Source organism: Papaver somniferum, chromosome 5 (assembly GCF_003573695.1).
Source record: "Papaver somniferum cultivar HN1 chromosome 5, ASM357369v1, whole genome shotgun sequence".
NCBI lineage: Eukaryota > Viridiplantae > Streptophyta > Magnoliopsida > Ranunculales > Papaveraceae > Papaver > Papaver somniferum.
The window spans coordinates 180,044,853-180,058,390 of NC_039362.1; the positions used below are offsets into that span (position 1 = coordinate 180,044,853).

At 36.1% G+C, this 13,538-nt stretch overlaps 1 protein-coding gene and 1 pseudogene across 1 annotated transcript; both read left to right on the forward strand.

The window, feature by feature from the left end:
• The first annotated feature begins 1,493 nt into the window (after positions 1 to 1,493).
• Positions 1,494 to 6,917, forward strand: LOC113283829 (annotated as a pseudogene).
• Positions 6,918 to 11,030: 4,113 nt separating this feature from the next.
• On the forward strand, positions 11,031 to 13,030 carry LOC113283830 (GDSL esterase/lipase At4g28780-like). The gene is made up of 5 exons (XM_026533218.1): positions 11,031 to 11,385; positions 11,515 to 11,642; positions 11,732 to 11,974; positions 12,263 to 12,518; positions 12,630 to 13,030. Exons 1-5 carry the CDS (start codon positions 11,127 to 11,129, stop codon positions 12,860 to 12,862), a joined length of 1,119 nt encoding a protein of 372 aa, XP_026389003.1. The 5' UTR covers positions 11,031 to 11,126; the 3' UTR covers positions 12,863 to 13,030.
• Positions 13,031 to 13,538: the final 508 nt, after the last annotated feature.

Sequence of the window (13,538 nt, forward strand, 5' to 3'; positions counted from 1 at the left end):
AACAACCCCTATAGGACACCCCTAACCAATAATAGGGATATTGCTATCACCCTTACCGCCCCTCCAATGGAACCACCCACCCCTTTAACAGTATTGTTTTGTTTACTGCTTAGCACGAAATTTTATTTTTTCTAGTGGATCAATTTACTTGCCAGAGCGGGAAAATCCAATAATTTTTAAAATTCATAAATACTCTGCAATTTTTTGTTAGTAAAATGATCCAACTGCACAGGCAGCACAAGTAACCGAGAGGCGTAGGACTATTATATTTTTCAAAAGGCCAAGTGACCTTAAGGGTAGGCTAAGTCATTTTCCAAACTTCCTTTGAATAAAAAAAAGTAAAGAAAGGGCAAAATGGTGATTCCAATTAGCAAATAACCATCATCTACCTTAAGGGTAGGCTTAGGGATGCACAACGGATAGGATGGGTAAGATATGGCCTATACCCGCCACCCTACCCGTTTACTGGCGGTTAAGAAATTTTTTACCCGCCACCCTACCCGCCATTAAACGGGTAAGATCCTACCCAACCCATTCTCTGGCGGGCCGGGTAGGATGGCGGGTATAACCGTTTTTAACACCAAAACTGCAGCCAAAATCCAGCTAAGCCTCAATCAGCCATTCACTGTATTAACACCAAAACTGCAGCCATCTAGCCATCTGTTGCAGCATCAGTTCAATGACCACCTAGCAATTGTGACCATGGAAGCAACTCCTTTAAGAACAGAACACAACTCCAACATCTCTTAATTCAAACTAGGCTTTGTCAATACTGCCAAAAATAACACAGTAATACAAGCTCCTATTTCCACCTGCAATCATCCACCAGAAATTTAACAAAACAAGACTGATCAGATTATATATTATTGATTTAAAGAAATGAATTAAAGAAGATTTCTACATACCTTCGGCAGCTTTAAGCCACTTCGCCATTACCAAATGGTATTAATTATAATGCCCTAAAATTGGATTACTGAGGGAAAAAATGGACGAACATTTGGTTCGGTAGATCTGAAATTTGTGGGAGATGATTCGGTTATTGGTTGGAGTAAGGTTTGATCGATTTGGAAAAATGGTGGAGAAGGACGGAAAAGGAAAAAGATGATGAGGTAAAGAAGAAGAAAGGAAATTACTGTTAGGCGTCAGGTCTTAATCAGATCTGTTGTGTATAAAAGGAGACGGACGTGGGATAATTTCGACGGACGGCAGATTTCTGGTTACTAGTTACTGGTTTCAACTGCTACTAACGGTTGTTAGATAAATAGGCGGGTAGGATAAGATAATTTCGAACTTTATCCGTCACCCTACCCATCTAATGGTGGTTAAGAAAATTTTTACCCGTTACCCTACCCGCCAAATAGTAGATAGGATAGGATATGGTTAAAACACTCGCGGATAGAGTAGGATTGGCGGATATGGATAGGATATGTGCACCCCTAGGTAGGCTAAGTCATATCAACAGACGGACATTTCCCTCTGGGGCAACTTCATCTTCCTTAAAAACCCCAATCTCAAAATCTCTCAAATTACTTCAATCAGTACTCCGTTTTTTTCCTTCAGAAATGGAAAGATTCAAACCATTTAAATTCCTCAGTGATGAAATCATCTTCACAATCCTCGATTCCCTTTCATCATCTCCATTAATTTAGATCTCAAATCATTTTCACTGGTATGCAAGTCATTTCACTCCCTCGAATCAAAACACAGAAAAACCTTAAAACCATACTCAACAGAGCTGGTGAACAAAATCCTTACCCGTTACCCTTTTGTATCAAATCTTGATTTTTCATTATGCCCGAGGGTTACAGACAAATCCCTTTGTTTGATTTCATCATCAATTGGTTTGAAATCAATCAATTTGTCAAGGTCTAAGTTTTTTACACATTTGGGGGTTTCAAGTTTAGTGGGTAATAATTGCTTGACATTGACTGAGATTGACTTATCAAATGGGATTAATCTTAATGATTCTACTGCTTCTGTGATTAGTGAAGCCAAGAATTTGGAGAAATTATGGTTATCTAGATGTGTCTTGATTTCAGATATGGGTACTGGTTGTATTGCTGTTGGTTGCAAGAAGTTGAAATTACTTGATTTGAAATGGTGCTTTAGTTTGAGCGATTTGGGGGTTGGTTTGGTTGCTGTCAAATGTAAACAACTGCAGAGTTTGGATCTTTCTTATATTCCGGTAAGAACATTTTCTTGCACCCTTGGTTTGTGGTTTATTTGATTTATCATGACTAGGTTGTGTGCAAGTGCAATGGCTATCTATGTGTCAATGAGGTGATAAAGTTGTCACATTAAAGGATTTGAATTGGTTAATTTTAATTGAAATTGCCGGTTCAGGGTCGTTGCGCCGGCAATTCGAATGCTATATTGTATTCAGGCAATAATTTATCTTATTAAAGGCTGAAATGGTAGGTTTCATCATATTGGGGTGAAGTGCCTAGGCCAACAGGATGGTCATTTCCAACTAGGCTTTATTACTAGGTTGTGGGCATTGGTGAGCGCATGCTATTTATGTGTGAATGAGGCAATATAGTTGCCATGCTTAAAGGATTTGAATTGGTTAAGTTTTATCATATTTGGGGGTGATATGCACAGGTCAGTTGGTTACGGTGAACAACTAGGCTTTCTGGTTTGTTGGTCTATGTTACACGCAAAATCATACTAGATTGTGCGCATTTGTGAATGCATATGCTATTTATGTGTCAATGAGGCTGTTAAGTTGCCATATAATGATATAAACGGATACAATATTAGCTTATCTATTTGCGTAGATTATCACAATGTTGTTGTTATATTCACTGAACTGTTTATGTTATCACTTTGCAGATAACAAACAAATGTCTTCCAGCAATATTTGAACTACCGTATCTCAAAAGCTTGGCTCTTGTGGGATGTTGCTTTATTGATGATGAAGGTCTTGCTAATATCAGACGAGGGAGCATGTCGTTAGAGGTATTACAATATCATTCAAGGAGTTGAAACTTGTATCGCATTATATGTTGATTTTGAGTCAATTGAGAGTATGATTGGTTTTTGGCATCTAGTCGTTACAAATTAAAGCAATCATGTGTAGCTCTTAAATCATTCTATTGACAGATTGGCGATACATTGATCATTGCAGACACTGAATATGTCCAACTGTCCAAATGTGAGTCATCTTGGTCTCTCTGCGGTGACAAATGGGGCTGTATCTCTATGTCAACTTATGATAGCATATGGATCTCCCGTAAGTTAACAACACTTGTAATTAATTTCTTGATAAGTTGGAAAGGTTATCGTTCTGCTAATATTTTTGACACTTGTGTTGGTGTAGGTCACAGTTTCTCTAACTGATTGCATGCAAAGGCATCCAGTGTTGCAGTCTGTCAAATTGGATGGTTGTCAGGTTACATCTTCAGCTCTGAAGGCTATTGGAGATTGCTGCATATCACTAAGGGACCTAAGCTTAAGCAAGTGTGTAGGAGTGCTGGATGATGGTCTGTCTTTACTTGTGGCGTGGCACAAAGAGTTGAATAAGTTAGACATTTCATGCTGTCGTGAGATAACTCGTCTATCTGTGGATAGCATCACAAATTCATGCACCTCACTTACTTCCCTCAGGATGGAATCTTGTAGCCTGGTCTCAAGGGAAGCTTTCATCTCCATTGGGAAGAGATGCCATTTCTTGGAGGAGCTGGATTTTACAGATACTGAAGTCGATGATGAAGGTTTTAAACTTGCTCCAAACAGTTCCTTGTTTGTCGCAGCACAATGTTTTTTTTTTATTACTCATTTTTATTTGCTATGCAGGGTTGAAGTCTATATCTAGAGGTTCCAGGCTTTCTGTTCTGAGAATAGGTATTTGCTTAAACATAACCAATGAGGGGCTTATCCATGTAGGCATGCATTGTCCGAAATTGGTTGAGCTAGACCTGTACAGGTTAGTGATTTCTTGCCGTATGAATTTCATGTCATTTCAATTTTCTTGTGAGACTGTATAAATTGAAGGCAGTACATCCAACAGGGTTGTGAAGCAGTTCTTGTTATTTGGGAGTGGGAAAATAACATTTTGACCTTACTATTCTTCTTGTTCTGTTTTGATATAGGTCCCCGTCGACAACTGATTTGGGGATTGCACTAATTGCTAGTGGATGTCCCAATCTGGAGATAATTAATTTGGCATATTCTACGGATATTATTGATAATTCCATTTTATCTTTATCAAAATTAGGAATTACCAATAGGTACTATTCTAGTGTTCTTAGTTAGTGGCAGGTCCACCCACTAAAGCCCAGTAACGGTAGGTCCATAATTAAAAGAAAAGAAAAAAATGGACCTAATTTTTTAAGCCCAGGTCCTGCACACGTGTGTAAATATTACGTGCATTTTTAAAATTCCCAAAATAGCCTTTACTATATATAACAGAAACATAAGCCAATTTCTCTCCATATTCTTTTTCTTCTCAGATTCAGTTTCTCTCTCTCTCCCCCTCTCCCTCTCCTCTTCTCTACTGATGCGGGAAATCTTGTTTTTTCTTCATTCATTTTCTTCATTCTTTAATTTCTAGTTTTTTGTATTAGGATAATTCTAGTGCTCATTAGATCTGATCTCATCTCATCTGAGTATTTGCTTGTTTTTCAGGGCAGAAGATGTGTTTGGAAGGAGAGGAAATCGACAGCTTAAACAACTCTGGAGACTTCGTGGATTATTAGAACGATTATCTCTTCCACTCATTGTTCTTTTGATCTGTTGTATCTCTCTTTTTACTACTTTCAAGAGTACTACCAATCGTCCTGGGATTCACTCCGGTGTAAGTTCTCTCACACTCTTTAACTCATTTCTGTTTCAATTCGCGTTCATAGACATGAATCAAGTTAAGCCCTAGGTATTCAACAAAAAAGATTTTTATATTTGATGAGATTTAGGAAGAAATTATCATCATCAATCAAATTATTGTTGTATTGTGTGCTGGACACAATCTGAATGATTGGAAATATTGGGAATGATGATGGTGATGATATGAATGGGAACCTATTTTCTTTTTCTTTTTCTTGATCTTGCATTGTTTGGTGATTTTTTCGATCTGTACATATATATGGTCCTTTTTGATGTTTGATTTTTCGATCTCCATGCTTGATTAGTTTATTCTCGTGAAAATAGGTCAGATCTAGATGGATCCTCACATTTTTTGTTTATTTCGTTATGAGATTTGCCTATACTAGTTTCTTTTTGTTAGTTTTAGATTTTTTTCACTTTGTTTTTCTTTATGAATCATCAATACATATATGATGTACTGGTAGTTTTTGATGAAAATAGTTCAGATCATGCTTGTTTGTTGTTACAAATTGTTTGGATCAGCAGTACATATATGGAATACTGATAAAAAATTGCTTTAATTTTGTTGTATTTATAGTTTTTTAATTTTTTTTTGCTTGATCTAGAAGTACATATATGCAATACTGAGATATAACTGTTTTGATTTTGTTGTATTTGTAGATTTATAAGTTTTTTTTGACATGCAGTTGATTTTTACTTGTGAATCATAGGTACATATATGGAATACTGAAAAGAACTTCCTTAATTTGATTATTTTTTTGTTTTTCGCTTCAAAACCACGCTTGTTTGTAGATTCAGATGTTATTATCCACAATTACATATGTCAGATACTGATATGAAGTGCTCTTTGTTGTGTTTGATTCATAGTTTTGTCACCTTTTTAGTCTTATCCTTCAGTAAGTATGTTAAATACGGTAATATGTCTTTCGATTCTCTTATTTTTCATAGATCTGTCATCTATTCTTGTCATGCAGTTGATTTGTAATTCAAGAATCTTTTGTACATATGTCACATAGTGATAGTAAGTGCTTTTTGTTGTGTTTGATTCAGTACGTGTGTGAAATACTGAAATAGATTCTAGTTTTGTTGATGTGTTTTACGCGGTACGTATTCATATACAGGTTTGTACTCGCCATTTTGCAGGCACAACCATGGTTTAATTTCCCTCTTTTTGGTATTGCTTCTTTTTCTCCCGCTGATGTACCTATGAAATCCATGAAAAGTAGATTACTGTGCAGAATAGGCTTCCATTGGTGTTTCCTTTTGCCGTGTGTTGTTTTTGCTGCTCAAAACCACCGTTACTCCATTGGTACTGCCTTTTGGTATTGCTTCTCAACCATATGTATCAAACGACATCAAAGTTGGCTGGGAGACAACCGACCGTTGATGATGAGCATATGGAGTTGGTACTATGGTGTTGAGCTGTTAATATTGAACTAAAGCCCCAACTGCTATGGAGTTGCATTAGCCAATACAGTCTCCATGAGTCGTTTATACAAATAACTAACCTTAAGTTAATTACTATCAGAGAATATTCCTATCTTGCAACGATTGTCGTTTTTAAGAATGCATTTTAGCTCCAGTCTTTTCTTCCTGACACCAATGTTGATCTTTTTTTTATCAGCTCTATATACAACTAAATGGTTAACCATTTCTTTATTTTTCCTTTGCAGGAAGAGTCGACCAAAGATGAGAAAAATGCTATTGAAAAATCGCCACAATAATAGGGATTTTCCGGTGTAGAATGATTGCTCTCACAGGTTTGGTTCAGTTAATATGTTAACTTAACTTTCTTATTTATCATCTGGACAGTTGTTAATGCTGACTAAGTTGAACACATCAGATGAAACAATGGTTTTGATAAAGCTTAGGAAATGAGCATAAATTGGAGACATGGCGTAGAACTCAAGAATTGATTTAGATGTCTTTGAAAAGAATTCTTCTTCAGTGGAACATTAATTGATTTTTTCCATGACCATTGTCTTCTATATTGATATTAGCTGATTCAGGAGTTTGGGTTTTGCTATTTTATTATCCTATCGAGTATATATTTCCATGACAATAATAGAGCCTTGCAAGCAGATTAAATTTATTAATATGTGCGCATATCTGAGTTGCATAACAAATGTGACATAGAGAACTTCGTTGTTGGAACAGATGTGTACTTTTCTCAGTAACACTCAAGGTTGGGGTTCCTTCATTGATCCACCGAATTGCAATCCATGTGCTTGCTTAGAACTATTTTTATTTTAGATGTTAAATTAATGTCTCCTGCGTTTGATTAAGCTACTGTTGATAAAAAAATTTCTAGATTTGATTAAGCTACTGTTAAATTAATGTCTTCTTAGATTTGATTAAGCTACTGTTGATAAAAAATTTCTCATTATGTGGTAACAATGGACAGGTAAAATCATTGGTAACCTCCCATGGCAATTTGAATTTAATTACACCCCTTTTAAATTCTTTATGGCTATGATTGAAGAAAACTACTAATGTTAGCTTCGGGGTAAAGCGCGGCTTATGCTGTAAATGTCTTCTCATTGTTGATACTAATGTTTTTTTTCTTTTTCTTAATGTATTAATTGTTTGTGTATTAGATGCTTTGGATTAATGGCAGGGGCATCAAGAATGCCAATTATGTGCTTCCAGTTTAGTTTTTTGGTTGTCGATTAACTGTAAGAAACTAGTAAAAACAAAAAACATAGTTGCACGACTTATTTCAGCAGAAGTAATATAGTTTTTCAGTTATATTATGACTGGATTTCTATGAGATTGCTGCTTTTGTTGACCAGACTTCGATGTATTTCTGCAGGATTTATTGGTGGAGACCGCGACAGAGCAGGATGGCTCAGTCAGTAATATCACCGTGCAGCCCACAGTTTTTCAGGTTCATTAAATTCTGGATTTATTGGTGGAGACCATTTGTCGTGCATTATGAGTTTTATTTGCATTGGTTTGTATGGTTCCTCAAATTAGACTCTGTATGTTTGGGTATAAGTTATGGCCCCTATGATGAACGTTTTAATTTTTGTGTGTCTGCAGGCATTGACACTAGCAGTACGTAAAGCGAGTCAATCTATATGCAGTTAAGAAGAAAACGATAATAGAAGATCCTTGCTTTCCCCAGAAGCATGGCAATACAGTCGAAGAAAAATTATAATCATCACAATGTATGTGATGTAACACGTTTTATAATTTATTTATCATTGATTCTTACAGATTTGTACTCTACCTGGAAGCAGTGCTGCAAATATGTGCTCGAATTTGTAAGCATTCAGATGTATAATCGGATTTGTAAACAGTACGACAGATATGTACTCAGATTTCTAAGCAGTGCGACAGATATGTACTCAAATTTTTAAGCAGTGTAGCAAATATGTACTCGAATTTTTAAGCAGTGTACCAGATATGTACTCAAATTTGTAAGCAGTGTAGACACACACGTTTGGCAGTAATGGGCATTATGCACATTTCCATGTTTTAATTAATTTTGGACCTCCGGATAAAAAAAAAATCCGGTTGGACCCTACTATAAATAACTATATGGGCCTAGGACCAAACAAGGAATTTTCCTTATCAAAATGCACAAAGATAAATATTCTAGAAATGCGAGGATGTCCTAATATTTCGTCTACGGGTTTCTCAGCCATTGCTCAGGGTTGTAAGCGACTTGCCAAACTGGACATAAAAAGCTGCTTCAATATTGATGATTCCGGAATGGCTCTACTTGCTCATATTTCCCAAAGCCTGAAACAGGTAAGGGAGGTCACCATTCCCTAGCATCTATTTTTGATTTTTATGTGGTGAGAACTGTCTTTTGGTTCTCTAGCTAATGATCAACTGTATCTGGTGCAGATAAATTTGTCGTATTGTTCTGTAACTGATGTCGGCCTCTTAGCACTAGCTAGTACCAGCTGCTTCCTGGTTGTGACTATATTACACGTGGACGGCTTGACTGTGAATGGCTTGATAGCTGCCTTGGTCTCATGTAGGGGACTCAGACAATTGAAACTCCATACATCCTTTAAATCCTCACTCTCTCAACCTTTTATTGAACATATTGAGTCTCGTAGGTGTTCGTTCAATGGAGGGATAAACCATTCCGGGGAACGTCGTAGATAAGGATCTGTTTATGCTTTTCTGTTTTTGATCTTCCAACTACACATTGTCTTAATAATCTATGGTCAACCTTGGATGATACTAAAGTAATGTGTATGATTAATGTGGTGTTTACTGTAGGCTGCAGTCGATGCAAAGAGTTGGAAGCAACAATTAGAAGCTACCTTATAGATGTACCACATTCTAGTGGATTACAAGAGCACTACAGTATTACCAAGCCCGGGGACATGCTACTATTATGGATGAAGGAAATAAAGGTACATGCTAGTAGTTTAACAGGCCAAATAAGTGTGAGGCAGAGCATTTGTCTTGCTAGTAAGTGCTCTCTTGCAATTGCTCCGTTGAATTAGCCACACACTTATTTCTGAAGTGCCGCTTGTCAGCCGCAGTTTGGCAGTTTTTTGTGTTTTGTTCTGAGAACATACTTGTATATTTCTCTTCTTTATGCAATCCCCTTCTTTTTGATCAAAAAAAGTTGTATAGATTTTATCAATGTAGATTATTAGTGCTTTATATAGTCTATTTATTACTGCCTTTCACATTTGAGTATTTCCTTTTACCTTCATAGCTAAAAGAGAATCTCTTGTCTGTCACATGCACTTTCCTTATATCAAAGAGGTATTGCTTGTGATGTCGTTAGCTTTCATAATGGTTGGTTTGGTGTAGCTAAGGAAGTAACTAAACATATCAATTGGAGTGGCGACTTGGGACATAAGCCTATCAGTAGAAAGAAGGCATTTCTTAAGTCTCAATTAGCTGAAGTGTTTAATCAACTTTAGCAGTCCCTTTTTCATTTATGTGGGAAAATCTAAAATACTACCAAGGCAGTGAAAGGATACTGATCAGAGGCGGAGCCACATAGAAGGGTGAGTGCGCATAGGTGGCTCCAAAGCTCAATTTGATCTCTTCTAGCCCATTTTACACCTTTACACATACGATGTTAGGTAGAGCATTCTTCATTTGTTATATATGCACCTTCATAAATAACCCACAATGTAGACCGTAGAGAGATATAAAGAGAAACCTGGCTTAAAAAGTTTAAGTATTATGTTTGGGTTGTTATTAGTCAGTAGTCACTAGTCATATTAGAAATTCAACCCCATAAACAGAAAACCTAACACCTAAGACTTTGGGTTATTGTTTGGTGACTTAATAATACTATGAGATTGTGACTAGTCCGGTTTGAAAATTGATTATTTCACTACCAAAGGTATGGAAGGGTAGACTAGTTGTACTATACTCGTAACCAACCAGAGTTTGCATTGATTTTTCTTTTCTTTCTCGTGATAATTTTGTGTTTTTGAATTTTGATATTGTATTACGAAAATAAGTCATAATCACACAAGTTTTTTTTTGTTTGTTTGTTTCTTTTTTCTTTTCTTTTTTTGCCAGAGGAAAAAAGAAGTCATAATCACACAAGTTGGACTGTACGTTGGAGTTCATCAGCCGATGTAAGTTAGTGTAGTACTTAGTAGTGACTATCATTGTCGAAACAGGACTATAAAGCCAATAAGGGGAATCAAAGAAATTGTCTGACACTGACATTCTTATATATGTAGAAAAATGACGCGTACATTTAGTGGATGATGTCGCGTTCATGAAGTCGATATATATGGATTGTTCATTGGTTAGGCATATTTATGAGGTATGCTTTGATAATCTCATCAAATACTAAATACAGCACTGCTCTGATGCATATCCAGTTGTACGCCTGTGTTCGATGTTCTAGAGAAATCCAGACCACATTGATCTAAAATGATTTTGTGCATGTTGCACTTGAAGATCAGAACAATTTACGTACACTACTGGTATTTGGGTCTGGTTCGAACAAATTTTTGTCCTCAATTTTGTCCATATTTTGGTGTACTATAAATGATTTTATGCGATTGCATTGGTTGTTACTTTTAATTTAGATTTATTTCGATTTATTAAAGAGGTAGGTAATCTCTTGCACTCATATTAAATAAGAGAGGTTCCTTAAATATTTCTAACAACCCTAACAGTACATATACACATGACACAGACACGCTTGCAAATTGAGAAACAAAAACCCTAACCATTATATATACCCTTGATTTGCAAATTGCATATTTACATTCACTCACTCATTCATTTGCTGCTCAAAGATATTCCTGTGTCTGATCGGAAGAAAGAGCTAGAGATAGTTAGAGTGAGAATTAGGAGCCATGGATAGAATTAACTCAAAATTAGGCATTACTTCTGTCTTCTTCTTAGTAACATACTTCTTAGCAGTCACAGTTTCACCTGATCAACAAGTTAACGCTCGAGCATTTTTTGTTTTCGGTGATTCACTTGTCGATAACGGGAATAACAACTATCTTATAACAAGTGCCCGTGCCGATTCACCGCCGTATGGTATTGATTACCCAACTGGTCGGCCAACCGGACGTTTCTCTAATGGCCTTAACATGCCAGATCTTATCAGTTAGGTTTTCTCATACATTTTCTTTCTTTTCTGCATTTTCTATACAACTTTTACATTTTGAAATTAGTGATTCATGAATCATTACTCATTATTAACGATTTGATAACTAAATTTTTTGTGATCATTAGGCGAACAACTTGGTGCTGAACCTACACTACCTTATTTAAGCCCTAGGTTGGAAGGAGAAGATCTACTTGTTGGTGCCAATTTTGCGTCAGCCGGGGTTGGAATCCTCAGCGACACCGGAGCACAATTTGTGAGTGACTTTTCATCTCAATTAAGCACTTCCATCGTCCTGGTAGATTTTGAAGTAATATAATTCTAACTGAGTTTTGTAAATTGCAGTTTAACATAATCCATATAGGCAAACAATTGGAATACTTCGAGCAATATCAAGAAAGATTAAGTGCGTTAATTGGAGAAGATGAAGCCCAAACACTAGTAAACTCAGCTCTTGTACTCATAACTCTTGGTGGAAATGATTTCGTTAACAATTACTATCTAGTTCCACTCTCAGCCAGATCTCGACAGTTCTCCATCGAAGATTACGTTTCTTTCCTCATTGTCGAATACAAGAAAATTTTATCTGTAAGTATATTTAGATTTAATTTTTTCTAAAAAAAAATAATTCTTCTTCCTTGTTTTTCCTAATTCAGAGTGAATTACGTTTCAAGTTTTTACACAATGAGAGCAAATGGGGGATGTAAATTTTGATTAGTAGGCTATGTCTTGTATAATATGTCAATTTTTGCAAAATGTAGGTGGATCTTAGAACACAATGGTCCACTCTGATCTCGTTTAGTTTTCAAGGGATTAGAAATTAATTGCTAAATATTAACATCATTTAATAACTTTACTTGATATGAAATGAATCAGAGGCTGTATAATTTGGGAGCAAGACGGGTACTTGTGACAGGAACCGGTCCACTGGGTTGTGTGCCAGCAGAGATAGGAATCAGACAAGCTCTAACCGGACAATGTGACCCACAACTACAAAAGGCAGCAAGGTTATTTAACCCTGCCCTAGAACAGATGCTGAATGGACTCAACAAGGAAGCTGGTGATCACGTATTTATCAGCGCCAACGCTTTCGAAATGCACAACGATTTCATCAGTAATCCACAAGCTTTTGGTAATTAAGCAACTAAAATGTTGTCAATTACACAATTTCAGTCGTTCAGATTTTCCATGAATAATTTTCCGATGGTCTGAAAAAAGTATACTAATATTTATTTTTGTGTAGGCTTTGTTACCTCAAAGATTGCTTGTTGTGGACAAGGGCCGTATAATGGAATAGGGCTTTGCACAGCTGTATCTAACCTTTGCCCTAACAGAGACGTATATGCCTTTTGGGATGCTTTCCATCCAAGTGAGCGCGCTAACAGACTTATTGTTTCCAAGTTCATGATTGGTGATGAGAAATATATGAAGCCAATGAATCTCAGTACTATTTTGGCTTTGGATTCAAGGGTCTAATTTATCATTAATTTACCCTTATTATTTATTATCATCTAATAGCAAATGTTGTACTTGATATGGTGGCTCTTATAAAAATTTAGGGTGTTGCATGAATTTCATTTTGACCAATCAAAAATACTAAATAAATAAATATTTAGAGTGTTGAACGGCAAAGGTTAATACGGATGTTTATTTGTTATCGATCTATTTTTCATTAAAAGAAACATATACGCAAGGTTATATCTCTGGTGTTGCATGCTCTTTGATTAGTTCATCTTTTTCGGGGAAAATGGAAGGGTAAAAAGGTCAGAAAAATGAATAAAATTCTTGATCAAATCTTTCGATAAATAGATCCATCAGCAACAACAGAGATTTTAAATGCAATTAAAAGGTGGGATTTCGGTCAGAGTATGGGTGTCTCGAAACATTATCCAAAAGAAAAAAAAATGGCGTCTCCAAACATATAGCACAACGATCCCAAGGAAATCTTATTTCTTGACCTAACTAAAAATTGGATGAACACAAACCGAAGCGATCATGATGACTAATTTACACATCCCTACCATGTCAAAATATAATTGAAAACAAAGAAATCAACATTTGCTAAACATATTAGAACATCGCTGCAACGGTGGGGAGAGCCTATCGAAGAAAAATGAAACAACGCTGATTGCATAACGCATTATTTATTTTT

What these genes read in the sequence shown, in the direction of transcription:
- LOC113283830 (XM_026533218.1), top strand. Translation starts at nt 11,127, where the DNA reads ATGGATAGAATTAACTCAAAATTAGGCATTACTTCTGTCTTCTTCTTA. An exon ending in TAACATGCCAGATCTTATCA is followed by an intron (nt 11,386 to 11,514) that starts GTTAGGTTTTCT and finishes TGTGATCATTAG; the next exon opens with GCGAACAACTTGGTGCTGAA. An exon ending in GCGACACCGGAGCACAATTT is followed by an intron (nt 11,643 to 11,731) that starts GTGAGTGACTTT and finishes TGTAAATTGCAG; the next exon opens with TTTAACATAATCCATATAGG.